General features: G+C 49.3%; 1 protein-coding gene across 5 annotated transcripts in view; it reads right to left on the reverse strand.

Annotated features, from left to right (window-relative positions):
* The window catches only part of LOC142590621 ((Lyso)-N-acylphosphatidylethanolamine lipase-like), a 172,653-nt gene that overhangs the window by 13,212 nt on the left and 133,379 nt on the right, over positions 1–26,062 (reverse strand). For all 5 annotated transcript variants that reach the window (XM_075702978.1, XM_075702991.1, XM_075702985.1 and 2 more), the window contains 3 exons: positions 11,727–11,987; positions 6,304–6,418; positions 3,665–3,851 (listed from right to left, as the gene is read on the reverse strand). In XM_075702978.1, the coding sequence (XP_075559093.1) occupies positions 3,665–3,851; positions 6,304–6,418; positions 11,727–11,987 (563 nt within the window). The remainder of the gene's footprint in view (positions 1–3,664; positions 3,852–6,303; positions 6,419–11,726; positions 11,988–26,062) is intronic.

Below are 26,062 nucleotides of genomic sequence, written 5' to 3' on the forward strand. Positions count from 1 at the left end.
ACACTAATCCTGGAGCATGCGGCACTTACCGCTGGAGGTAACAGCTAAAGCCAAGAACAGGCGACAGCACAAAGTTTCGGCTTGAATTTTCGTTGATACCTTTACGATACCTAATTTCTCAACAAAGCGACCGCATACCAGTGCACATGTACCCGGCATTGCAGTCAAGGTGACAAAATCTACTAATATGGTCGAGCAATAGAGAAAAGGGCAATCTTTTTCGCAGCACGCTACAGTAAGCGGCGGTGAACTTGAAGTGTGCAATACGTACCAATTAGAGCTTAATTAATTAATTCTTAAGATACAAAGATGTACCGATAAACACACTAGCGGTCCACGTAGCATATTTAGCCTTTAAGTCCTCATTACGTGTCACAGCGTGTGGAACGTTAATTCGAAACCGGTGAATATCGGCGAATGCAGGTGAATACATTAAAGCTAGTGCTGGTCTATAATATTTTAGCAAATGTGAGCAAATTGGATAGCGGCTGTAATCAATTGTCACGCAAGGAATGTACCCTATAGCTACTAGTATAATGTGTACTGGGGAATTCTAGTTCATTTGTTTGGTTATCAATGTATATCACCACATTTATTGGTGTCCATCGCTGCCCAGCATCTCATGTTTTGTCAAGATCCAATACCTATGTCCTTTTCAAATCATTATAAATTGACGTCAGCATATAAAACAGAGCAAAACTTCGAAAATTTTCGTGAGCCGTAATCATACTCCATTATATCAAAACTCAATCTCAGGCAAGAGTTCTTCACCACATTTACACACTGCTTACAGTGAAGCGTACCTTAAAATTGAGACCTACACGTCTTTTCGTGAAGCTCGACTAGACGCACACATGCTTAGTTTTATTTCAATTTTATTAATGCGAAGTGATTATACGCCCCATAACGCGAAAATCCTGCTTCGTAGTCAGCGGCGTGACCGAATGATGGCACCAAAAATGGCCGACGGCGCAAACGGTAAAAAACACGTCGAAAAATGTATGTATTGGCGCGAAATTTCCCAGGGTGGTTCCTGTAAACTAAGTAAATTAATGGCTTCGAAAATAAAATCTGGTTCATTTCGGTCTGGGTGGGATTCGCACCCGGGTCAGAGGAATGCGAGCCGAGCACGCTTCTCCGACGCCACAGCGGCTCCACGGTTCTGATAGGTGTCGCCTAGTGCGTGCGTCATGGGGCACGTGAGGGCGCAGTTCATGGGGAGGACGTGGCTTCACGTAATGAGTCTATAAAGTGAGTGTACAAAATAAAAAAACGCATTAATGTCCAATTGAACGGCGCTGAACGGTCCTTAGAGTTATGAATTCCTTGCGGGCAAGCGAGCGCGTTGAAACGATTGGCGCGTTTTGATTTCGCCTTAACCGAGGCGAAGTTAGAACGCAGGCGAGAACTTGCGCGGACAAAAAACGCACGAAAAAAAACATTTACCCAAAGGTACTATAGTGCTTTCACATACCCAACGTAATAAATCTTAATTGTCTCTTCGGAATTCTTTTAGAGCTTGTTATTAATTTTTTTTCAGCCATAGAGATTAACTTAACGCATTTCCACACGTCTCGGCTCCTTAAAATGTCACCATTATTAAGAAGTTGTTTTGCGTCGCGATGTTCTTACACGGCGTAAAGAAGCGATGGTGCTATCTTAAATACTACCCAAACTACGGTCGGATGCTGATTAAAAATTTTAACCCGAACGAACGCCAGCACTTCATCGATATTTTGGTTGCATTCGTGTAACACATAACATCGATGAAAAATGGTGCACATCGGGCATGTTGAGTTTAAAGTGTAGCTTTCTTCGCGAACCTTCCCGGACTTTGCTGACCGTGGCTGCTAGGTGCTGCTGCTGTCTTGCCGAATAGCTGACACATTAAAAAAAATACATTATGTGCCCGATGGTGAGATCATACCTCGGTCCCCCAACACAACAATCCGATTTTCTAGCCATATGGCTACAATCGCACGTATGCTTTCATCGTGCCAACGCCAATAAGCTCTTTGAGATTATCGCCTCGCGTGTGTCACACTGCATTTGATTAACCTGTGCGACGTCTCAAGGAGGCTCTTCGATGAACGATTCGTATTATAACGGTAGTCTGCTCGCTGTACGTTGTTTGTGATTGTGTGTTATCTCAGCCGCTAGACATGACAGATGATTGTGATTCTCAAACATGGCACATAATTACAATGATCACAACAATCACAGTAAGAAGGTTGGAAGAAACGTAAAAAAAGAAAGAATACTAAGCCAATATATTAAAGGAAGAGGCATAAAATGGAAAGAAAAACAGGAAAGAAAGATTAGTACGTAATAAGCAATGAAACCTGACGGAATTCACTCAATTTCTTTCTTTTAAAAGGTCACTTGCTATTGACCAACCATCTTCGATAATAATATGTATGTCATTACGATTGGCTGGCATCTGCTTTTATGAACAATCCGTAAAAACGCTTTTGTAAATACAGCTTGATAAACAGGCAGTTAAAAGAAAAGTTTCATTCAAAGAAGCAAAACATAACTTGCATTAAAATAATAACCACAGTAAAGAAAATGATATTAATATGGTAGCAGACTCGCACACGTTACAGAAAAAGGTTACCAATTACATTTAAGTTATTAAAAAATGATATTGGTTAGAGTGACCAATCAATGCCACATAAAGCTATTGAGCTATTATTAAACGGTAATCGATTACTTTTACTTTCCTCCACCTTTATCAGCCCTGCACCAACAGTAAGTAAACCAAGCTGGCCTGGCTCTTTCAGTGCGCCCACTGCAGCCATTCACACGTGGCTATCTTCACTAACAATTGGTTTTCAAATTTTCCATGGGTTGTCTACGCTCGTTTTCTTGTGAAGACATCGGCGCTGACAATGAAAACTCTCTCGATGCGTGCGCTGTAGGGAAGGGCAGTGCTGTAACGTACGAACACCTTGCTCACAAGATTGGACTTAATACGGGATCGATCGATTCTGGGTTCTCTATGAAGCGCAGCGCTTCGTTGTTGCTCAGGCTCGGTAAAAGTGTACCCGTTAGAACCAATGAAAAGCTGGAAAATTCATCTGTAGATGAAGTCCTGGACCCAACGTCCGAAGTGGCCATCGCTATCCAGCCATATTAACAGGTTAAAATCACCGGGCAACATCTGGTGTAGCGTTAAGATGAAGAAGCGAATACTTCGCGCCCCGGGTTTACTCGCCTGCGCATGCGCATCCGAGAGGCTGCTGCGAGGCACGACCGCGGGCGTTCCCTCGCAGTTACCGTCAAATTCAAGCGCCCAAAGCCGCGCCGCCTGTTACAGCTTGTCTCGTCAATAAAGTAACCGGTCACATGTAATTAGTTAACGGAAAAGGTTACTGAATTACAGAGGCCGTTACTGAGCAAAAAGAAAATGTAATCGATGAATTACAAAACTACCACGAAATGTAACTGATTACAAGTAGTTAATCATCCCATGTAATTCGTTACGTGCAAGTCTGTGCGGTAGAACCCAAACATGGCCGCTAGTACTGAAAGAAGTTCTTGCAGTTCGTTTCTAATTTGCGACTGCACCCATGCGCACAGTTGCGTCAAGCCATGGACAGAAAAGAGACCGCGTGACCCTACGTGCACGCCTTCCCGGCAGGCGCCCCTCGCGCCAGCGCACCTGGACGTCGACGTAGCCGTTGATCCTGGTCTTCTTGATGTGCTCGGCTGGGCTTCGCGTGATGAAGGTGGTCTTGCCGTACACGAACGTCACGGGCACTTCGGGATCCAGGTCCAAGAAGCGCAGAACCATGGGATTCTTCGTCCATCCGAAGTACACGCTCAGGTTCCGGAACGCCTCTTCACCTCTGCGTGCCGACATACACGCGCACCGACAAGGTACGATGAAGTCCGCAGTTCATCCACTATCAGTCCAGCAAAAGAAAATGTTAAGGACACTGCGCCACAGTGCTCTGACTCGTCGTACTTTCTATGCCTTAGCCCACACATTTTTTTTTTGCTTTTGACATTTGCATACTAGGGTTGAAAAAGAAAACTTGCGCGTAACATGGCCAAGCTGTTCGCGAAAGGGTAAGTACGCGCGCAGCTTACTGAACATTTGCTTGCTTTGAGAAGAGTCGAAGACATGTTAATTAGAACTGCAAGAAATATCACCGTAATTACAGTAATTAAAGCAAGACCTAAAGGTGAACCTGATGACCATGCGCAAGTAAGTGTTTCTTAATACCCGCGCAGCAATTAACGTGACATAACTGTTTAGCTCATCAAGCTAGCTAAACAGTTATGTCACGTTAATTACTGAGCTCAGACAAGAATTATAGCTATACATAATGTTCCATGTTCCTATGACTAAGAAAATTTATTAGGTGTTCCATGACTACGATCCAGCTTACGTATACATCACTAAGGAAAGGAGCAACCTCAGATCCGGTACCAATTACCGACTTCCTCTGGTTAACCTGTCTCCCTCCCTCTCTCTTTCGTTCTCTGTCTCTCCTTCAAAAATTGAAGAAGTAAGGTACGCGGAATGGGCCTACTCAGTTTGGTGACGCTAGACAGTTCTGCAAATAACGAGCTGCAACATACTGCCAAGTGTTTTTACTTATTTATTTATTTATTTATTTATTTATTTATTTATTCGGAAACAATAACTTGAAAAGAACTCTCCTCCTTAGGTTATGTTGCCAAAAAATAAAAATGGTTCTCCCCTCGCGCATGTAGTGTAGTGTCATATTTTGTGATTACTCAAAATTATAGGCACATTACTAAAAATTTCATCACTTCGAACAAGGGGGAAAAAGCAACCATAAAAGAGTTGCGGCATGTTTTTTACGTCTGTGCATCGCGTTTACTGTGTTCTGCTCTTGTTGCTGGGTCATAATCCGAAGCCGAGGCAGAATTTTAATAATTCATGCTTTATTCAAGCAATAAAATTAGACGGCACGATGACTTTATGTCGTCGCTTTTGTTCTTGTGGTTTGCATTACTCGAGACAGTGCCAATGCGCCATAGTGAGCAATAACAATATGCGGAAACATTTTTCTTAGTAGAAGTGTTCAGCACGCACTCCCACTTATAGCCCTACGCGAAACGTCGAAAGATTAATAGAGAGTTTTAGAATAGGGGCCCCAAACGTTTTGGGGCCCCAAAGAAATAGCGTCGAAGCCACTGCGCATGCGCAAGACGCAAACTCCGTTTGGGTTTTGCGTTGGGAACGCTATTTCACCGATTTAGCGGGAGCCCAAATAGCGGCCCCAAAAGCTTTGCGTCGGCAAACATGGCAGCACCCATCGAAGCGACGGCTCTAACCTAGCACAAAACTGGGTTCGATTCGCGGTAACGCGTGAAGTTCGCAAGCTAGGAGAAGTGAGTGCGGTTATCGCTTTCTCTCAACTAGCGTGTGTTATGAAGATTGACTCATTAGACGCCGCTGATTTTGAATTCGATTGTGGATTTTATGGCTCGTAGGCCTAACACGGCTAAGCTTGGCTGGTGAAGGCTAGTAAAGTTGGTTTGCTCAAAACTAAGCGCAACTAATTGTTTGCTGCTTACAGAGAATAACCTCTAAATTGTACTTAAGCGCGAATACACGCAAGTAAAAATTATTATTAAACCCTATTCTAAAACTCTTCAATCCTACGTGCCCCAACGCTAACACCCGCAAAGCTCTTTGGAGCCCCAAACTATTGGGGCCCCTATTCTAAAACTCCCTAATGTATATTGCAGCCTAAGCCTTAACGTGCCCTGCTTGTGAAGGCATGACGTGTCGGCTATTGCAATGCGCCTAATTACAAGGAGTCGCGCGAAGCGTGCCTACCCTCCGGTGAAATTTATTTTCTCCGTAGTAGTGCACGATTTGCTCACAGCTCACAAGCATCCCGTTTTACTCTGTTTCTTATGCAATGTGACAGGCATTCGGAGGCTAATTGCCTTGTCCACCAAGTAAAACCGACTACGTTTTGCCGTTCAGGGCAAAGGGTCATGGACGCCTGCCGCCGCAGTGCTATACGCACGAACCATCTCTAGAAATAACTTGCTAATTTTATTTTGCACAATGCGTCGTTTAAGGTTAACACGTCATTCTTATTAATAACAAATATATTTTCTTAATGATGTAATATCTGACTTTACTACAACACACACTGTAAAACAATAATGCGCGTTCAGCGTTACTTATTGCGAGAAGACGATGCTGAAGCATAGCGAGAAAGAAAAATGCTTCCAAAATTGCGGTGGCACGGATAATTTCCCATGAGACTGTCCTAAAACACATCCCGGCATTCCTGCATTCATTCTTACGTTGGCCTCCGGACGTTGCAGTGGTACACGTAATTGGGAATAGCGGTGGGATCCGTCACAACACGACCAAAAAGGCTGTGAGCACCACTGAGTGCTGCCTGCATTATAAACGGCCCTGCGAAAGTGAAAACAAGGTAAATGTGCGCTTCGTCACAGCAAAAAAAAAAAAGGAAAGAAAAAAAAGAGGATAAACATACACTTTTATCGCGCATCGACAACTTGTCATTTGAGTAATTAAAATATATATACCGTCAGGAGAAGTGTGGTTCAAAATATAAAAGTCATTTCCTTTTTAAAAGAAATGTTCTAGCAGGAGTCTGGAAATTCCGCACATGGAAAATATATGAAAAGAAAGGAAAGTCTGAGCACTGAACACTGCAAGAGGACACGTTGGAATAGTCTGTGCTTGCTAACGGACATAATGTAAGGCAACGACACAACCACAAGGACACATATACACATGTCATAGCACCGCGTGTTGTCGTTTTTGTCTGTCCCTGTCTTATTAGCGCTATTGAACTTCCCTGTATGACAGAACAAATTTCCCGAATCAATGCCTTGATAATAAGCGCTATAGTCTTATCATTCCGCAACAGGACAAAAGTAATAAATTGGCAGCGTGCGCTCGTTGTCTTAAGTATTACGAAGAATACACAAAGCATGAACGATACTCGGGACCCTCACCTGTACCTCAACTAATCTTAGAGAAGGCTGAACAGTTATAATTTTCAGAGGAACCGCAGAGGCTGGCATCCAGCGCTTGACGCAATTAACGGTGAAGAGATCCATTAATAACAGAAATTTCGCCCGCGAAGCAGGCGACACTGGTTGGGAGAAGCTCTGGGTGCATAGCGCGATCAGTGTCATCTGCAGCGGTCTTAGACAGCTTACGTTTCTGCAGTTTCCTTGCGCTTTAAACATTAGAAATGCTGCTATGCGTACGATCAATTGTGTGTGTATAAGATTAAGGCGGGCGTAGGAAAAATTTGGATAATAGCGTTGGTGTAGAGTTCAAAATGCATTTCCAGAGCCTGAACCCTAAGCCATATCTCTGTATACAGAGTGTCCCAACTATCATGCATCGCGTTTTCAAAAAAAGGTGGGCCATTCTACGCGAAGATGACAAAGTGCATATTGTTCACATTCGAGTAGAGCAGTCGCCAGTAATCTTGTTGTTGATACCATTCAATTTATTAGCTAATTGCAATTTTCTATATCCATATTACTGATCTGAATGGCATGCTATCAATGAATAATTTGCAGAAAATTGTAAGAAACTTAGAAATGGCATGTTTTCAGCCAGGCACTTTATGCCAGCAATTTCTTTCCGGTTGATAAAGAAAGCCCGCAAAAGATGAAAAGCACCACGAGACTAACAGTCCGCCGGCATAAAAAAGCAGCACCCTCAAACACGTTCCACAGGAGCTGGTGAGCGTACTGCCTCCGCGACGCATCAGCCACTACTTATGGGCACTCTTTCCTTATAAACGCCCAGGCGCCGCGCTGTCGCGGGCGGGACGCGTCAGATAAAGCGCCAACTCTGCCACTAACTGCTATGGAGCTTGTTTGAGGACGCTACTTTCTGATGCGGGCTAGGGTGTCTCTATGTCAGAAGCTTGGCATAGAGACACCCTAATGCGGGTGGACGGTCAGCCACGTGATATTTTGTTCTTCGCGGGCTTTCTTTATCAGCTAGAAAAATTAAACGGGTAAAAAGTACTCGGCTGAAACCACGCAAGCCTTAAGTTTCTTTCAATTTCCTACAAATTGTTCATTGACAGCACGATATTCAGAGCAAGAATTAAAAATTTGCTAATTGCAATTAATTGTTAAATTGGGCATCAACAAAAAAACGTGCGCGGCTTGCACTATTGGTGCATGGCTGGAGTAAACAGCGGAGCTTGTGATCACCTAGCTTTTACGTCGCTTGCCTAAGTTGTTTGTATGTTTTGCGAGGTTATGCTAGGTTTTGCTAAGTTGTTGGTAGGCTTGGCTAAGTCGTTTCTAGGTTTTGCGAAGTTATGGCAGGCGTAGCTAAGTTGTTTCTAGGTTTTGGGAGGTTATGCTAGCTTTTGCTAAGTTGTTGTCACGGCGGGCTTGACGCTGTAAGTTTTCAAACAGTCGCAAGCCGGGATCGCTTTCTCGGGGACGTCGAGCGTTCAGGCGCCGACTCTCGCGTTCCCTGGCCTGAAACTCGGGATCCTCGACTCGGCGTCACCTCTTATCAGCCGCAGCTTTGGCGCGGTGTTCCGGATCAGCTCGGCGCGATGCATCGCCTCTCGCTTGGCACTACGGCGTTCTTCCTGGTAAGCCGCTTCTTCTTCGGGCGTCCGGACTTTCTTCAGTCTTCCCATGGCAGCAGCCCGTACGCACGGAGCAGAGGAAGCGAGATGTGTGTCGCCGCGCCGGCTGTTCTGAGATTTTACTCGCCTGTGACGTCACGACTCCGCCCTAGGCACGTGGGGTGCGAGGAGGTTACGTGGCTAGGTGCTCTCGCAGGTGGTTGCTAGGCAACGCGAGGCGGCGCACAGCTGGGCTGACTTTTCTGGTAACGCTCCACGGCGAAACTAACGCTTAAGCAGCTCCGCTGTTAAAAATTACTGGCGGCTACTCTACTCGACTGTGAACAATATACACTTGATTATCTTGGTGTGGAATGGCCCGTCCTTTTTAAAAACGCGACGCATGATATCTGTGATATCCTGTATATACAGTTCATAACTCGGACTTCGAGCACCCCTCATTCGGCGCCTCCAAGAAAAGCGACACGCGTCTGTCCGACTGCAATCAGCAGATCGCATGTCCTATCAAGTCGCAGTGTCATTGCGATTGCTGTTTTTCGCTATTACGCATGTGTAACGTACGAAGTCTAAACACATTTGCTGTATACCGTGAGATTCAGGGACGGCTATATGAAAACACGAGAAGATAGTCCACAATGCACAGTCCCATTGATTTCCGTCACGCAGCTTGCGGGCTCGAACGCTGAAAGCCCTTCTGTATTCGCTGCTTGCTATAGTCGCAGTCTTATGCTTTGAAGAGGTCAAAGCGCCCATGGCATCTTTACATCGCGGACGTCGCTGTCCGCTTGTCATCCAAACAGCAACGCATAGCCACTGCAAGCAGAGTTAAACCTCCCCTTTCACCTCGCCTTTAATACTTATAGGGGGTCCCGAGAAGACTCGAGAGCATCCCGCGCCTACAGTTTATATGCGGATGATATAACGTTATGGGCGACGGGTGGCAGCGATGGCGAAATCCAGGAGTCCATGCAAGAAGCAATAGATACAGTCACAACATACGTAGAACCGAGAGGACTCTCATATTCCCCAGAGAAATCTGAGCTCCTACTGACCAAACCAAAATATCAAAGAAAATCGTAAGCCTCTAACCAACAAAGAATTGCCTTGGAAACAAAAGGTACACCCGTACTCCAGGTCTCATGCCTAAGGGTACTGGGATTGCACATACAAAGTGACCAAAAAAACACCACAACAATCCAACTCTTAAAGACATCCACGGCACAGGTGGGCCGGCTTATTTCGAGAAGTGCTACCAGACCCACCGGCATGAAAGAGAGCAATATCATTCGACTGGTATAAGACTTTACCATCTCCCGTATATAGTGTATAGTGCGCCATTCTTAAATTTCATGCATACCGAGAAACACACCATTGACATAATGATAAGGAAAGCATTAAAGCAAGCAGTGCACCTTCCTCCAAGCATAGCAAACGAAAAGTTATTAGCCCTCGGATTACACAATACACTGGACGAAATTATAGAAGCACACAGAATATCACACTATGAACGCCTAACACACACGAAGACTGCACGGACAATACTAAACAAGCTGGCAATACAATACCCAACGCGAATTGAAGAAAAGATAGATATTCCATCGGGCATCAAGAACACCTTCATAATATCCCCCATGTCCAATAACATGCACCCAAACCATAACGCAGAGCGACGGAGAGCAAGAGCTCAAAGACTCAACAAAGTGCTCAAAGACGCTGAACATGTAGCTTATGTTGATGGTGCAAAGTATCCGTCCCAACCAGCCATGACTCTGTCAGTTGTTACGGTTACAAAAATGTATATCGCAATAACTAGCTCCATACGTGCCAAACACCCAGAAGAAGGGGAAGAGGCTGCAACAGCTTTATCATACGCATCAAGCACTCCATCATGCAACGTCACCGATTCCAAAGCTGCCGTTATTAATTACACCAGGGAACTTATATCACCTCAAACATACCGAATTCTCCTTGGAACACATCCTACCCGCAGAAGAACTGTTCGACTCATCTGAACGCCAGGCCATGCAGGGGTAATTGGGAACAACGCTGCGTACGACGCTGTCCGAGCAAGTATCAACCGGGAGAGTCACTTGCGTCGCTCATCTCTCTCTGGACAAAAAATCTCCGAAGAGACCCAAACAGAACTACGGCCCCCAGAACGAGAACCGGATCAAGAAATAACAGCTTCCCAATACGGACAAATGACCACTTACGGAGAAATCTTCGAATTCTAGCGAAATGCTCGCAATAAATACCCTCCTCCTGACAAATCATTAAACAAACACCAAGCAACTACATGGAGGTTTCTACAAACAAGCACCTTTCCTACGCCACTACTCATGCACCGAATACACCCAGAAGCATACTCATCACACTGTAAGATATGCAATAAACCACGTGCAGGCCTCCATCACATTATATGGCCATGCCCATCAGCTCCAAGCAATATCAGACACAGCATAAACCACGATGCTAAAATAAAAACACCTGAGCAGTGGGAGGCTATAATGCTCACCGAATGCCCAGAAGACCAGCTTTACGGGGCTAGCGTCCCAGCGTCTCCGTTCCCCTTTCGAACTCGGCAGGGACTTTCCAATAAAGATTCTTTGTCTCTCTCTCTCGCGTTTAATACGACCTCTCATCTATGTTCGCTGAAGTAGTAGTTGCTCTCTTCTTCCTTTGGGTGGTAACTTGAAGCAATACTTTTTTCTTTGTATATTCTTGCTCTTTCCGGCCGCTGCAGTTTGTCTTAATAAGTCTCATTACCCTTTTAGGCAGTCCGAATGTATGAGCACGGCGAAAAACCGGAGACGCGGTTAAGCTTCAACGGTGTTTGTCCCTACCTTCCCACAGCAATGCCAGAAAATGTTTCATAAGCAGTGTCGAAAAAAACTGTAATGTAATGTGATCCCTAATGTGACCGTTCTCCTTACTTTTTCAGTCATTCCCTCTTACTCCGAGTGCACAGTAGCCAACGGCACTATTCACCTGGTTAAGCTCCCTGCCTTAATTTCATCTCTCTCTGTCTCTCTCTCTCTCTCTCGTACAGTCCCGACATCTCTACGAAGTACAAAGCTCTGACAGCAACGCGGTGAGTGGGCTGGCTGTAACTGTACTCACCAAGAAGGCCAGACGCTCGCAGTCCCGAGAGCACGTTGAAACGGTTGCAGTAGAGCTGCAGCGGTGCCAACCAGTGACCCATGCGCTTGCCACGCGGCCGACCCGGGTCGAAGACGGGGAAGCCCCAAGGATCCTCGAGCACAAGGTCAGCCACGCGGTGCGGGTAGAGGAGAGCGTACGACGCGGAGAGGAAGCCTCCGAGACTGTGGCCGGCCAACACAAAGCGCTCCAGCTGCATCTGCTGCCGCCACGCCTCGATGCCTGCGCCGAATACAGCAAGTGTGTTGTCGCTGCACCTTTGCCGGCCGTCGATATCAGCGCATGCAGTGGCCGCGGTCGCGTAACGCTTGGTAACTGCTAGAGTGGCTATGATACTGAATGAATCTCAGGATGATAGTGATCATCGCAAAGCAGGTGCAAGTAATAACTGCGTCTTTAAGATTGATCAACTAAATTACAGATACGCAACAGATGTTAAGCAAAATGAAATGGTAATAAATGTGCGACATGATTATGAACAAGCGAGGGGAAGGCTAAAATCACTAGCTCATATCATAGCTTACAACTGCATCTACAGCAGGGGAAACCGCTTATTAGTATTCAAGCCAATACGGCATCAATATTTTTTGGGAACACAGTTGCCAGTATGGTGCCTAATGTAGATATCTATAAATTATCTAGATATTCGCTCAAAATGTAAACGTTTATGAGTCCTTGAATATTTGTGAAATGGTTCGCTAAAGTACGACGCTTGTTTGAATCCCACCGATGGCAACGGTTGTTGTGGTCGCACCGATGGTACGACCTGTTGGGAACTCGGCGCTGACGCCCGTTGTTGCACCTGGGTCGCAAGCCCCAAGGGTAGCGTTGGCCTGGCGGCCTGGGGTACAACTGGAAGCATCCGAAGGTCCCGGCAAAGCATGAGTCGACTGGTAACAACAAAACAACTTGTTTATTTTAACATCGCAAAGAGTTGGCGGTCAGGTTGACCGAAGTAGAGAGACGGGAGTGCACTTTACTCAACAGAAGAAATCGGAGCCCTCCTTTTGCGTCCGGGGGCAGCTGTTTTTATACTCTCGCAGTTGAGGGCAAGAAGGAACCCCTCAATAGACGAGCACGTGATTGTACAATGAGATAAGGTGACGCATACTGTCGCGGCGCCGCCGGTCGGGCACAAAGACTGGGAGGAGAAGGTGACTCCTACTGTCGTATCGCCTCCGGTCGGGCACAATGGCTGGGAGGAGAAGGTGACTCCTACTGTCGTATCGCCTCCGGTCGGGCACAATGGCTGGGAGGAGAAGGTGACCCCTGCTGTCGTATCGCCGCCGGTCGGGCACAATGGCACATACACTCACACACGCACATGAAGACACGTGGCATCGGAACATGCCTGGACGCGCTTGGCGGGGAGCGTAGCGGCGACGCCGAACGGGCCAAAATGTCTGCCGCTTTATTGCAGTCGCGCCGGCTAAACCGCGCGTCGTAGGCGAAACGTAACAGACCGCCCCGCCGGGGGAAGGAGATCCCGATGGACAGGGGACTGCATCCGCTGTCCGGAGGGATGTCGCTCGATGATGCTCATAACCGAAGTCGGGCGTCCCTCGACGTTTCTTGAGCGCAGCGCACAGAGAAGGCCTCGTTCTCTCGTTCAGGTTCGCACAGGACACTGCAAAGTGACTTCGGGAGAGTTCACATTTTTGTTCTCGTTCCCGGCAAGCGTTAGAACTACGCTGAAACTCAACCGCTCAGTCAGCAAGCACGGCACAACCCTCACTAAGCCCTGCCAGGCTCTTTCCCCTTTTATACCACTGCCTAGTTCCTTACAGTAGTCTAGCATCACTCAGAACGCGTCCACAAATTGGAAAATTGCACTAGAAAGCATATCATCACTTTGAAACACTAAACAAAAGCAATATGTTAAAAAAATCCTGCCTCAGGAAGAAAAACATCAGTAACAAACAATTTTGAGGTTGATTCCTACGTTAGGGGCTTCGACTTAAGCCATCGGCGTTACCGTTGAGACTCCCCTTTTTGTAACGCACCTCAAAGGAATATTGTTGCAAAGCGAGGCTCCAGCGCAGGAGGCGGCCATTTTTGGGAGAGATGGTCTGCAGCCATTGGAGAGGGCAGTGATCCGTCTCAATGATAAACCTCGAGCCGGCTAGATAGCATGACAATTTCTGAACGGCCCACACGAGACATGCACACTCTTTCTCGGTGGCGCTATACGCCTGCTCACGACTGGTCAGCTTACGACTAGCATACAGGACGGGGTGTTCTACTTCTCCATTTTCCCGTTGGCACAGTACAACGCCCATGCCTCGCTCACTAGCATCGCACTGAACAACGAACCCTTTTGTATAGTCTGGCGATCGTAGCACAGGCTGGCTTGTTAGGGCACTCTTTAGGGCGCTAAAAGCTCTTTCCTTTGTCTTGTCCCAGACGACTGTTTGAGGCTCTGTTTTTCTTAGAGCATCCGTCAGGGGAGCCGCGATATCAGAGTACCTGGGGATGTACCTCTGATAGTAGCCGGCGACACCTAAGAACGACCGAATATCGGTCTTCGTGCGCGGTTGCGGGAAGTCTCGCACAGCGGCCACCTTTATTTCAGAGGGGCGGCGACGACCCTGACCAATCACGTGACCGAGGTAGACAACCTCGGCCTGTGCTAACTGGCACTTAGGAGCCTTGACTGTCAAGCCCGCTTCGCGCAGGCGGGTTAGCACTGCCCGCAAGTGTGCCATATGCTCAGACCAGGATGCGGAGAATATCGCTACGTCGTCTAGATACGGTAAAGCGAATTCTTGCTGTCCCCGCAACACTTTATCCATGAGGCTTGAAAAACAGTATGGCGCGTTCTTCAAACCAAAACTCAACACTTTAGGACGGAATGTTCCCATTGGTGAAATGAACGCCGCATACCTACTAGCCTCTTCTGTAAGTGGAACCTGCCAATAACCCCTGACAAGATCTAGGGTGGAAATAAACTGAGCGCTACTAACTTTCTCAAGGCGCTCCTCGATGTTAGGGATCGGATAAATTTGATCCTTAGTGATGGAATTAAGCCTGCGGTAGTCGACGCAAGGACGAGGTTCCTTGCCCGGTACCTCAACTAAAATCAAAGGGGAGGTATAATCACTCTCACCTGCCTCAATAACACCGAGCTGTAGCATTTTCTTTACCTCAGCCTCCATAATATCGTTCTGGCGGGGTGACACCCGATACGCCTTGGATCGTACTGGCTCTGGGGAGGTAAGTTCTATATCATGAGTAAGTACAGAAGTCCTACCAGGCCTCTCAGAGAACAGACCTTGAAACTCTTGTAAGAGCTGGTGTAGTTCGGTTTTCTGCTTACGCGACAGCGATGCTCCACTGACTAAGTCACTAATGACTTGACCGGTGTCTTCCCTGTTCGTCACTGAGCCTAGTCCCGGAAGCTCGACCGGAAGCTCTTCAGGAACGTTTACCATCATGCACACCACTGCTTCCCTTTGTCTATAAGGTTTGAGCAGATTACAGTGGTAAACTTGCTGTGCATTCCGCTTTCCTGGCAGACTTACCACGTAGTTAACGTCCGACAGTTTCTGAACAATTCGTGCTGGGCCCTCCCACTGCACGTCTAGTTTGTTGTTTAGCGATGTGCGCAATATCATGACCTCATCGCCCACCTCAAAACGACGGGCCCTGGCGGTCCGATCATAATAAACCTTGGCCCTCTGCTGGGCCTTTGCCATTGCTTCACCTGACAACTCCTGTGCCCTTCTTAAGCGTTCGAGGAGCTTAAGCACGTACTCCACCACGACTGGGTCGTCGCCCCTGCCTTCCCACGATTCTCGAAGCATGCGAAGCGGAGACCGAAGCGAGCGACCGTACACCAGCTCAGCTGGCGAAAACCCCGTAGCTGCATGCGGCGCGGTCCTTAATGCAAACATCACCCCAGGCAGACACAGCTCCCAGTCAGTTTGATGTTCAAAACACAATGCTCTCAACACGCGCTTCATGACGGAATGGAGCTTCTCAACGGAATTCGACTGTGGGTGGTACACTGAGCTGTGTAACAGCTTTACCCCACACCTTTCGAGAAAAGTTGTCGTCAAAGCGCTAGTAAACACTGTGCCCTGATCTGATTGGATTTCCGCAGGAAAACCAACTCGCGCAAATATGGACAGTAGGGCATTGACTATTTCAACTGAGCTGAGTTCTTTAAGCGGCACTGCTTCAGGGAACTTTGTCGCTGGGCAGATCACAGTCAAAATGTGTCTGTACCCCGTGGCTGTTACCGGCAGAGGTCCCACTGTATCAAAAACGAGCCGTCTATAAGGCTCCGTAATGATAGGTACCAATTGCAACGGCGCCCTTGATTTGTCCCCTGGTTTGCCCACCCGCTGACAAGTGTCACATGTCCTCACGAAATGGTCTGCGTCCCGAAAACACCCTGGCCAATAGTACTCTTGCAAGAGACGGTCCTTAGTTTTCTTAACTCCTAGGTGTCCGGACCACGAACCCCCATGCGACAAGCGCAACAGATCCTGACGATAGCATTGAGGAACGATCAGCTGATCGAACTCCACTCCTCTGCGGTCTAGATACTTCCGGTACAGGACTCCACCTCTTTCCACAAAACGCGCATTTTTCCTGGCGATACCTTCCTTGACATTGCAGCGTATGTTTTCTAGGCTACCATCCTTCTTTTGCTCGGCTATCAAAGCCGACCGGCTGACTTTTAGCAACCTATCAAGTCCGTCTGACGTAGGCGCGATGAGCAAATCTGCAGATAGCTCTTCTAACTTTCCCTTATCGGGCATTTCCTCTCCAGTATCTGGCGCCTTCAACGCTACAGGTTCAATTTTATTCAGTTCGTCAGCTTGCTGCACCTCTGACCCTTTTTCATTGTTCGATAACGTCGGCCCCGCAACTACCGCCTTTGCAGCGAGCTCCCGAACCTTCGATCTGGTTAAGGCCTGAACGCTAGCCTCACCAAACAAAAGCCCCTTCTCGCGCAGGAGGTGATCGGACCTGTTCGAAAATAGGTACGGGTACTGGGGGGGCAGCATAGATGACACGGCCGCCTCCGTCTCAAGCGCTCCGAAAGGTCCTTCAATAAGCACGTTTGCTACTGGCAGACACACGCTATGAGCTTCCACGGCTTGCTTGATCCATGCGCACTCGCCCGTGAACATATGGGGTTCTACGTAAGACGGGTGAACTACATCCATCGTAGCTGCGGAATCGCGAAGCACTCGGCACTCTTTCCCGTTCACGAGGAGGTCTCGCATGTAAGGCTCGAGAAGCTTCATGTTCTCGTCAGTGCTGCATAATGAAAAAAACACAACTTTTGGTGTTGTTTCCGGACACTGCGCCGAAAAGTGACCCGGCTTCTGGCACGTATAACACACGCGCGCTTGCCTCATCTCGAACCGCTTTCTGCGTTCGGCTTCGGCTGCCGCCGTCTCTTTACGTTTGGCCGGACTGCTTTCACTCGCATCCTCACTACGCGTGTTCCCCTTTGCTCTCATGGGTGTGAACTTCGGCCTCTCAAACTTCGAGCCAAATTCACCCTTTTGACCGTCCTTAGCTCCGCGAGCCCGACGCGTCACAAACTCCTCGGCTAGCTCAGCGGCTTTAGCCACCGTACAAACGTCTGGCCTATCCAAGACCCAGTACCGCACGTTCTCCGGTAACCGACTATAAAACTGTTCTAGCCCGAAACACTGCAGAACTTTATCGTGGTCACCAAACGCTTTCTCTTCTTTGAGCCACTCCTGCATGTTTGACATAAGCCTGTACGCAAACTCTGTATATGACTCACTTTTGCCTTTCTCATTTTCCCGAAACTTCCGACGGAACGCCTCCGCTGACAGCCGGTACTTTTTTAGAAGACTCGATTTCACTGTGTCGAAATCCTCTGCCTCCTCTCTATCCAAGCGAGCGACTACGTCGGCCGCCTCGCCGGGTAACAAAGTGAGCAAGCGCTGTGGCCACGTTTCCCGAGAGAACCCCTGCTTCTCGCACGTTCGCTCAAAGTTAACCAGGAACAAACCAATGTCCTCTCCAAGCTTAAACGGCCGCATCAGGTCAGTCATTTTGAACAATACGCGTTCTCCTGCACCGTGTGCCTGACTTCCATTACGAGCGCGTTCCATCTCTACCTCGAGACGCTTCATTTCCAAAGCGTGTTCGCGCTCTTCTTTTTCTTTCTGCTCTTTAAGTTCGCGCTCCTGTTTCTCTTTTTGCTCTTTAAGTTCGCGCTCATGTTTCTCTTTTTGCTCTTTAAGTTCGCGCTCCTGTCTTTTTGACCTCTCCTCAATAGTCTCAAGGCATTCCGACAGCTCGTCATCCTCAGCCTCTAACTCAAGAATAGCCTTTAGCAGTTCTGGTTTTCTGAGTTTGTCCGAGACATCCAGACCCAACTCTCTTGCAAGCTCCAACAATTTCGGTTTGCGCAACGACTTCAAATCCATGGCTGCTCTGAATGCTGCTTTCTCTACTGCCTAATATTGTCTTGCCGCAAACTAACCCGGCAGCAATGACAACCACAATTACCAGCTCTGTTTCTAACACTAACAAAAGCCTGGCAAAGCTCAGAAGAAGAAAGTCCCGCACTCACCAAACCTCGCAGCCAAGAGTTCAGCGCAGTCGTTCCGCTGCAGGCAACCAGTCATCACACAGGGCTCGTTGCACTGCTCCCGGATCGTTGTTGAGCTGCTCAGCATACAGTCAACTGCATCTCTTCGCTGCTGGCCTCCGTTGTCGCGATCTCACCGCTGGCAGACAGTTGTTTGAATCCCACCGATGGCAACGGTTGTTGTGGTCGCACCGATGGTACGACCTGTTGGGAACTCGGCGCTGACGCCCGTTGTTGCACCTGGGTCGCAAGCCCCAAGGGTAGCGTTGGCCTGGCGGCCTGGGGTACAACTGGAAGCATCCGAAGGTCCCGGCAAAGCATGAGTCGACTGGTAACAACAAAACAACTTGTTTATTTTAACATCGCAAAGAGTTGGCGGTCAGGTTGACCGAAGTAGAGAGAAGGGAGTGCACTTTACTCAACAGAAGAAATCGGAGCCCTCCTTTTGCGTTGTTTGGGATCGGACTGCTAGTACGATCTGTTGGGAACTCGGCGCTGACGCCCGTGGTTGTACCTGGGTCGCAAGCCCCAAGGGTAGCGTTGGCCTGGCGGCCTGGGGTACAACTGGAAGCATCCGAAGGTCCCGGCAAAGCATGAGTCGACTGGTAACAACGAAACAACTTGTTTATTTTAACATCGCAAAGAGTTGGCGGTCAGGTTGACCGAAGTAGAGAGACGGGAGAGCACTTCACTCAACAGAAGAAATCGGAGCCCTCCTTTTGGCGTCCGGGGGCAGCTGTTTTTATACTCTCGCAGTTGAGGGCAAGAAGGAACCCCTCAAAAGACGAGCACGAGAATGTACAATGGGCTAATGGTGACGCACACTGTCGTAGCGATGCCGTAGCACCATGTCGAGCACGATCTCGTAGCACCCTGTCGTGGCGCTGCCGGTCGGACACAATGACTGTAATGAGAGGATGGTCCCTGCTTTGGCATCGCCTGTTTCGGGCATAATGACTGGAACGAGATCCCTGCTTTGGCATCGCCTGTTTCGGGCCCAATGACTGGAATGAGATCCCTGCTTTGGCATCGCCTGTTTCGGGCACAATGACTGGAATGCGAGGATGATCCCTAGGCGGTCGCATCGCCGCAGTCGCGCCTGGAAACACCTGGCGATGAGTGTTGCGGCGACGACGATCGGGCCAAAATGTCTGCCGCCCCGCCGCAGTCGCGCCGGCAAAACCACGTGTCGCAGGCGAAACGCAACAGACCGCCCCGCCGGGGGAAGGAGATCCCGATGGACAGGGGACTGCATCCGCTGTCCGGAGGGATGTCGCTCGATGATGCTCATAACCGAAGTCGGGCGTCCCTCGACGTTTCTTGAGCGCAGCGCACAGAGAAGGCCTCGTTCTCTCGTTCAGGTTCGCACGGGACACTGCAAAGTGACTTCGGGAGAGTTCACATTTTTGTTCTCGTTCCCGGCAAGCGTTAGAACTACGCTGAAACTCAACCGCTCAGTCAGCAAGCACGGCACAACCCTCACTAAGCCCTGCCAGGCTCTTTCCCCTTTTTATACCACTGCCTAGTTCCCTACAGTAGTCTAGCATCACTCAGAACGCGTCCACAAATTGAAAAATTGCACTAGAAAGCATATCATCACTTTGAAACACTAAACAAAAGCAATATGTTAAAAAAAAATCCTGCCTCAGGAAGAAAAACATCAGTAACAAACAATTTTGAGGCTGATTCCTACGTTAGGGGCTTCGACTTAAGCCATCGGCGTTACCGTTGAGACTCCCCTTTTTGTAACGCACCTCAAAGGAATATTGTTGTAAAGCGAGGCTCCAGCGCAGGAGGCGGCCATTTTTGGGAGAGATGGTCTGCAGCCATTGGAGAGGGCAGTGATCCGTCTCAATGATAAACCTCGAGCCGGCTAGATAGCATGACAATTTCTGAACGGCCCACACGAGACATGCACACTCTTTCTCGGTGGCGCTATACGCCTGCTCACGACTGGTCAGCTTACGACTAGCATACAGGACGGGGTGTTCTACTTCTCCATTTTCCCGTTGGCACAGTACAACGCCCATGCCTCGCTCACTAGCATCGCACTGAACAATGAACCCTTTTGTATAGTCTGGCGATCGTAGCACAGGCTGGCTTGTTAGGGCACTCGTTAGGGCGCTAAAAGCTCTTTCCTTGGTCTCGTCCCAGACGACTGTTTGAGGCTCTGTTTTTCTTAGAGCATCCGTCAGGGGAGCCGCGATATCAGAGTACCTAGGAATGTACCTCTGATAGTAGCCGGCGACACCCAAGAACGACCGAATATCGGTCTTGGTGCGCGGTTGCGGAAAGTCTCGCACAGCGGCCACTTTTATTTCAGAGGGGCGGCGACGACCCTGACCAATCACGTGACCGAGGTAGACAACCTCGGCCTGTGCTAACTGGCACTTAGGAGCCTTGACTGTCAAGCCCGCTTCGCGCAGGCGGGTTAGCACTGCCCGCAAGTGTGTCATATGCTCAGACCAGGATGCGGAGAATATCGCTACGTCGTCTAGATACGGTAAAGCGAATTCTTGCTGTCCCCGCAACACTTTATCCATGAGGCTTGAAAAACAGTATGGCGCGTTCTTCAAACCAAAACTCAACACTTTAGGACGGAATGTTCCCATTGGTGAAATGAACGCCGCATACCTACTAGCCTCTTCTGTAAGTGGAACCTGCCAATAACCCCTGACAAGATCTAGGGTGGAAATAAACTGAGCGCTACTAACTTTCTCAAGGCGCTCCTCGATGTTAGGGATCGGATAAATTTGATCCTTAGTGATGGAATTAAGCCTGCGGTAGTCGACGCAAGGACGAGGTTCCTTGCCCGGTACCTCAACTAAAATCAAAGGGGAGGTATAATCACTCTCACCTGCCTCAATAACACCGAGCTGTAGCATCTTCTTTACCTCAGCCTCCATAATATCGCTCTGGCGGGGTGACACCCGATACGCCTTGGATCGTACTGGCTCTGGGGAGGTAAGTTCTATATCATGAGTAAGTACAGAAGTCCTACCAGGCCTCTCAGAGAACAGACCTTGAAACTCTTGTAATAGCTGGTGTAGTTCGGTTTTCTGCTCAGGCGACAGCGGTGCTTTACTGATAAGGTCACTAATGACTTGACCGGTGTCTTCCCTGTTCGTCACTGAGCCTAGTCCCGGAAGCTCGACCGGAAGCTCTTCAGGAACGTTTACCATCATGCACACCACTGCTTCCCTTTGTCTATAAGGTTTGAGCAGATTACAGTGGTAAACTTGCTGTGCTTTCCGCTTTCCTGGCAGACTTACCACGTAGTTAACGTCCGACAGTTTCTGAACAATTCGTGCTGGGCCCTCCCACTGCACGTCTAGTTTGTTGTTTAGCGATGTGCGCAATATCATGACCTCATCGCCAACCTCAAAACGACGGGCCCTGGCTGTCCGATCATAATAAACCTTGGCCCTCTGCTGGGCCTTTGTCATTGCTTCACCTGACAACTCCTGTGCCCTTCTTAAGCGTTCGAGGAGCTTAAGCACGTACTCCACCACGACTGGGTCGTCGCCCCTACCTTCCCATGATTCTCGAAGCATGCGAAGCGGAGATCGAAGCGAGCGACCGTACACCAGTTCAGCTGGCGAAAACCCCGTAGCCGCATGCGGCGCGGTCCTTAAAGCAAACATCACCCCAGGCAGACACAGCTCCCAGTCAGTTTGATGTTCAAAACACAAGGCTCTCAACACGCGCTTCATGACGGAGTGGAGCTTCTCAACGGAATTCGACTGTGGGTGGTACACTGAGCTGTGTAACAGCTTTACCCCACACCTTTCGAGAAAAGTTGTCGTCAAAGCGCTAGTAAACACTGTGCCCTGATCTGATTGGATTTCTGCAGGAAAACCAACTCGCGCAAATATGGACAGTAGTGCATTAACTATCTCAACTGAGCTGAGTTCTTTAAGCGGCACTGCTTCAGGGAACTTTGTCGCTGGGCAGATCACAGTCAAAATGTGTCTGTACCCCGTGGCTGTTACCGGCAGAGGTCCCACAGTATCAATAACGAGCCGTCTAAAAGGCTCCGTAATGATAGGTACCAATTTCAACGGCGCCCTCGATTTGTCCCCTGGTTTGCCCACCCGCTGACAAGTGTCACATGTCCTCACGAAATGGTCTGCGTCCCGAAAACACCCTGGCCAATAGTACTCTTGCAAGAGACGGTCCTTAGTTTTCTTAACTCCTAGGTGTCCGGACCACGAACCCCCGTGTGACAAGCGCAACAGATCCTGACGATAGCATTGAGGCACGACCAGCTGATCGAACTCCACTCCTCGGCGGTCTAGATACTTCCGGTACAGGACTCCACCTCTTTCCACAAAACGCGCAGTTTTCCTGGCGATACCTTCTTTGACATTGCAGCGCACGTTTTCCAGGCTGCCATCCTTTTTTTGCTCGGCTATCAAAGCCGACCGGCTGACTTTTAGCAACCTATCAAGTCCGTCTGACGTAGGCGCGATGAGCAAATCAGTAGATAGCTCTTCTAATTTTCCCGAATCGGGATTTTCCTCTCCAGTATCTGGCGCCTTCAACGCTACAGACTCAATTTTATTCAGTTCGGGCGTGCTCTGAATATCAGCTTGCTGCGCCTCTGACCCTTTTTCGTTGTTCGATAACGTCGGCCCCGCAACTACCGCCTTTGCAGCGAGCTCCCGAAACTTCGATCTGGTTAAGGCCTGAACACTAGCTTCACCAAACAAAAGCCCCTTCTCGCGCAGGAGGTGATCGGACCTGTTTGAAAATAGGTACGGGTACTGGGGTGGCAGCACAGATGACACTGCCGCCTCCGTCTCAAGCGCTCCGAAAGGTCCTTCAATAAGCACCTTTGCTACTGGAAGACACACGCTATGAGCTTCCACGGCTTGCTTGATCCACGCGCACTCGCCCGTGAACATATGGGGTTCTACGTAAGATGGGTGAACTACATCCATCGTAGCTGCGGAATCGCGAAGCACTCGGCACTCTTTCCCGTTCACAAGGAGGTCTCGCATGTAAGGCTCGAGAAGCTTCATGTTCTCGTCAGTGCTGCCTATTGAAAAAAACACAACTTTTGGTGTTGTTTCCGGACACTGCGCCGAAAAGTGACCCGGCTTCTGGCACGTATAACAAACGCCCGCTCGCCTCATCTCGAACCGCTTTCTGCGTTCGGCTTCGGCTGCCGCCGTCTCCTTAGGTTCGGTCGCACTGCTTCCACTCGCATCCGCACTACGCGTGTTCCCCTTTGCTCTCATGGGTGTGAACTTCGGCCTCTCAAACTTCGAGCCAAAGTCACCCTTTTGACCGTCCTTAGCTCCGCGAGCTCGACGCGTCACAAACTCCTCGGCTAGCTCAGCGGCTCTAGCCACCGTACTCACGTCTGGCCTATCCAAGACCCAGTATCGCACGTTCTCCGGTAACCGACTATAAAACTGTTCTAGCCCGAAACACTGCAGAACTTTATCGTGGTCACCAAACGCTTTCTCTTCTTTGAGCCACTCCTGCATGTTCGACATAAGCCTATACGCAAACTCTGTATATGACTCACTTCTGCCTTTCTCATTTTCCCGAAACTTCCGACGGAACGCCTCCGCAGACAGCCGGTACTTTTTTAGCAGACTTGATTTTACTTTGTCGAAATCCTCTGCCTCCTCTCTATCCAAGCGAGCGACTACGTCGGCCGCCTCGCCGGGTAACAAAGTGAGCAAGCGCTGTGGCCACGTTTCCCGAGAGAACCCCTGCTTCTCGCACGTTCGCTCGAAGTTAACCAGGAACAAACCAATGTCCTCTCCAAGCTTAAACGGCCGCATCAGGTCAGTCATTTTGAACAATACGCGTTCTCCTGCACCGTGTGCCTGACTTCCATTACGAGCGCGTTCCATCTCTATCTCGAGACGCTTCATTTCCAAAGCGTGTTGATGGTCACGCTCTTCTTTTTCTTTCTCTTTTTGTTCTTTAAGTTCGCGCTCCTGTCTTTTTGCAGTCTCCCTCTCTTCAATAGTCTCAAGGCATTCCGACAGCTCGTCATCCTCAGCCTCTAACTCAAGAATAGCCTTTAGCAGTTCAGGTTTTCTTAGTTTGTCTGAGACATCCAGACCCAACTCTCTTGCAAGCTCCAACAATTTCGGTTTGCGCAACGACTTCAAATCCATGGCTGCTCTGAATGCTGCTTTCTCTACTGCTTACTATTGTCTTGCCGCAAACTAACCCGGCAGCAACGACAACCACAATTACCAGCTCTGTTTCTGACACTAACAAAAGCCTGGCAAAGCTCAGAAGAAGAAAGTCCCGCACTCACCAAACCTCGCAGCCAAGAGTCCAGCGCAGTCGTTCCGCTGCAGGCAACCAGTCGTCACACAGGGCTCGTTGCACTGCTCCCGGATCGTCGTTGAGCTGCTCAGCATACAGTCAACTGCATCTCTTCGCTGCTGGCCTCCGTTGTCGCTGTCTCACCGCTGGCAGACAGTTGTTTGAAGTCGTAGGCGATCTCACCGCTGCCAACCAGATGTTTGGGATCGGACTGCTAGTACGATCTGTTGGGAACTCGGCGCTGACGCCCGTGGTTGTACCTGGGTCGCAAGCCCCAAGGGTAGCGTTGGCCTGGCGGCCTGGGGTACAACTGGAAGCATCCGAAGGTCCCGGCAAAGCATGAGTCGACTGGTAACAACGAAACAACTTGTTTATTTTAACATCGCAAAGAGTTGGCGGTCAGGTTGACCGAAGTAGAGAGACGGGAGAGCACTTCACTCAACAGAAGAAATCGGAGCCCTCCTTTTGGCGTCCGGGGGCAGCTGTTTTTATACTCTCGCAGTTGAGGGCAAGAAGGAACCCCTCAAAAGACGAGCACGAGAATGTACAATGGGCTAATGGTGACGCACACTGTCGTAGCGATGCCGTAGCACCATGTCGAGCACGATCTCGTAGCACCCTGTCGTGGCGCTGCCGGTCGGACACAATGACTGTAATGAGAGGATGGTCCCTGCTTTGGCATCGCCTGTTTCGGGCATAATGACTGGAACGAGATCCCTGCTTTGGCATCGCCTGTTTCGGGCCCAATGACTGGAATGAGATCCCTGCTTTGGCATCGCCTGTTTCGGGCACAATGACTGGAATGCGAGGATGATCCCTAGGCGGTCGCATCGCCGCAGTCGCGCCTGGAAACACCTGGCGATGAGTGTTGCGGCGACGACGATCGGGCCAAAATGTCTGCCGCCCCGCCGCAGTCGCGCCGGCAAAACCACGTGTCGCAGGCGAAACGCAACAGCGTCCGGGGGCAGCTGTTTTTATACTCTCGCAGTTGAGGGCAAGAAGGAACCCCTCAATAGACGAGCACGTGATTGTACAATGAGATAAGGTGACGCATACTGTCGTGGCGCCGCCGGTCGGGCACAAAGACTGGGAGGAGAAGGTGACTCCTACTGTCGTATCGCCTCCGGTCGGGCACAATGGCTGGGAGGAGAAGGTGACTCCTACTGTCGTATCGCCTCCGGTCGGGCACAATGGCTGGGAGGAGAAGGTGACCCCTGCTGTCGTATCGCCGCCGGTCGGGCACAATGGCACATACACTCACACACGCACATGAAGACACGTGGCATCGGAACATGCCTGGACGCGCTTGGCGGGGAGCGTAGCGGCGACGCCGAACGGGCCAAAATATCTGCCGCTTTATTGCAGTCGCGCCGGCTAAACCGCGCGTCGTAGGCGAAACGTAACACGCTGTATT

Source organism: Dermacentor variabilis, chromosome 1, assembly GCF_050947875.1.
Source record: "Dermacentor variabilis isolate Ectoservices chromosome 1, ASM5094787v1, whole genome shotgun sequence".
Lineage (NCBI taxonomy): Eukaryota > Metazoa > Arthropoda > Arachnida > Ixodida > Ixodidae > Dermacentor > Dermacentor variabilis.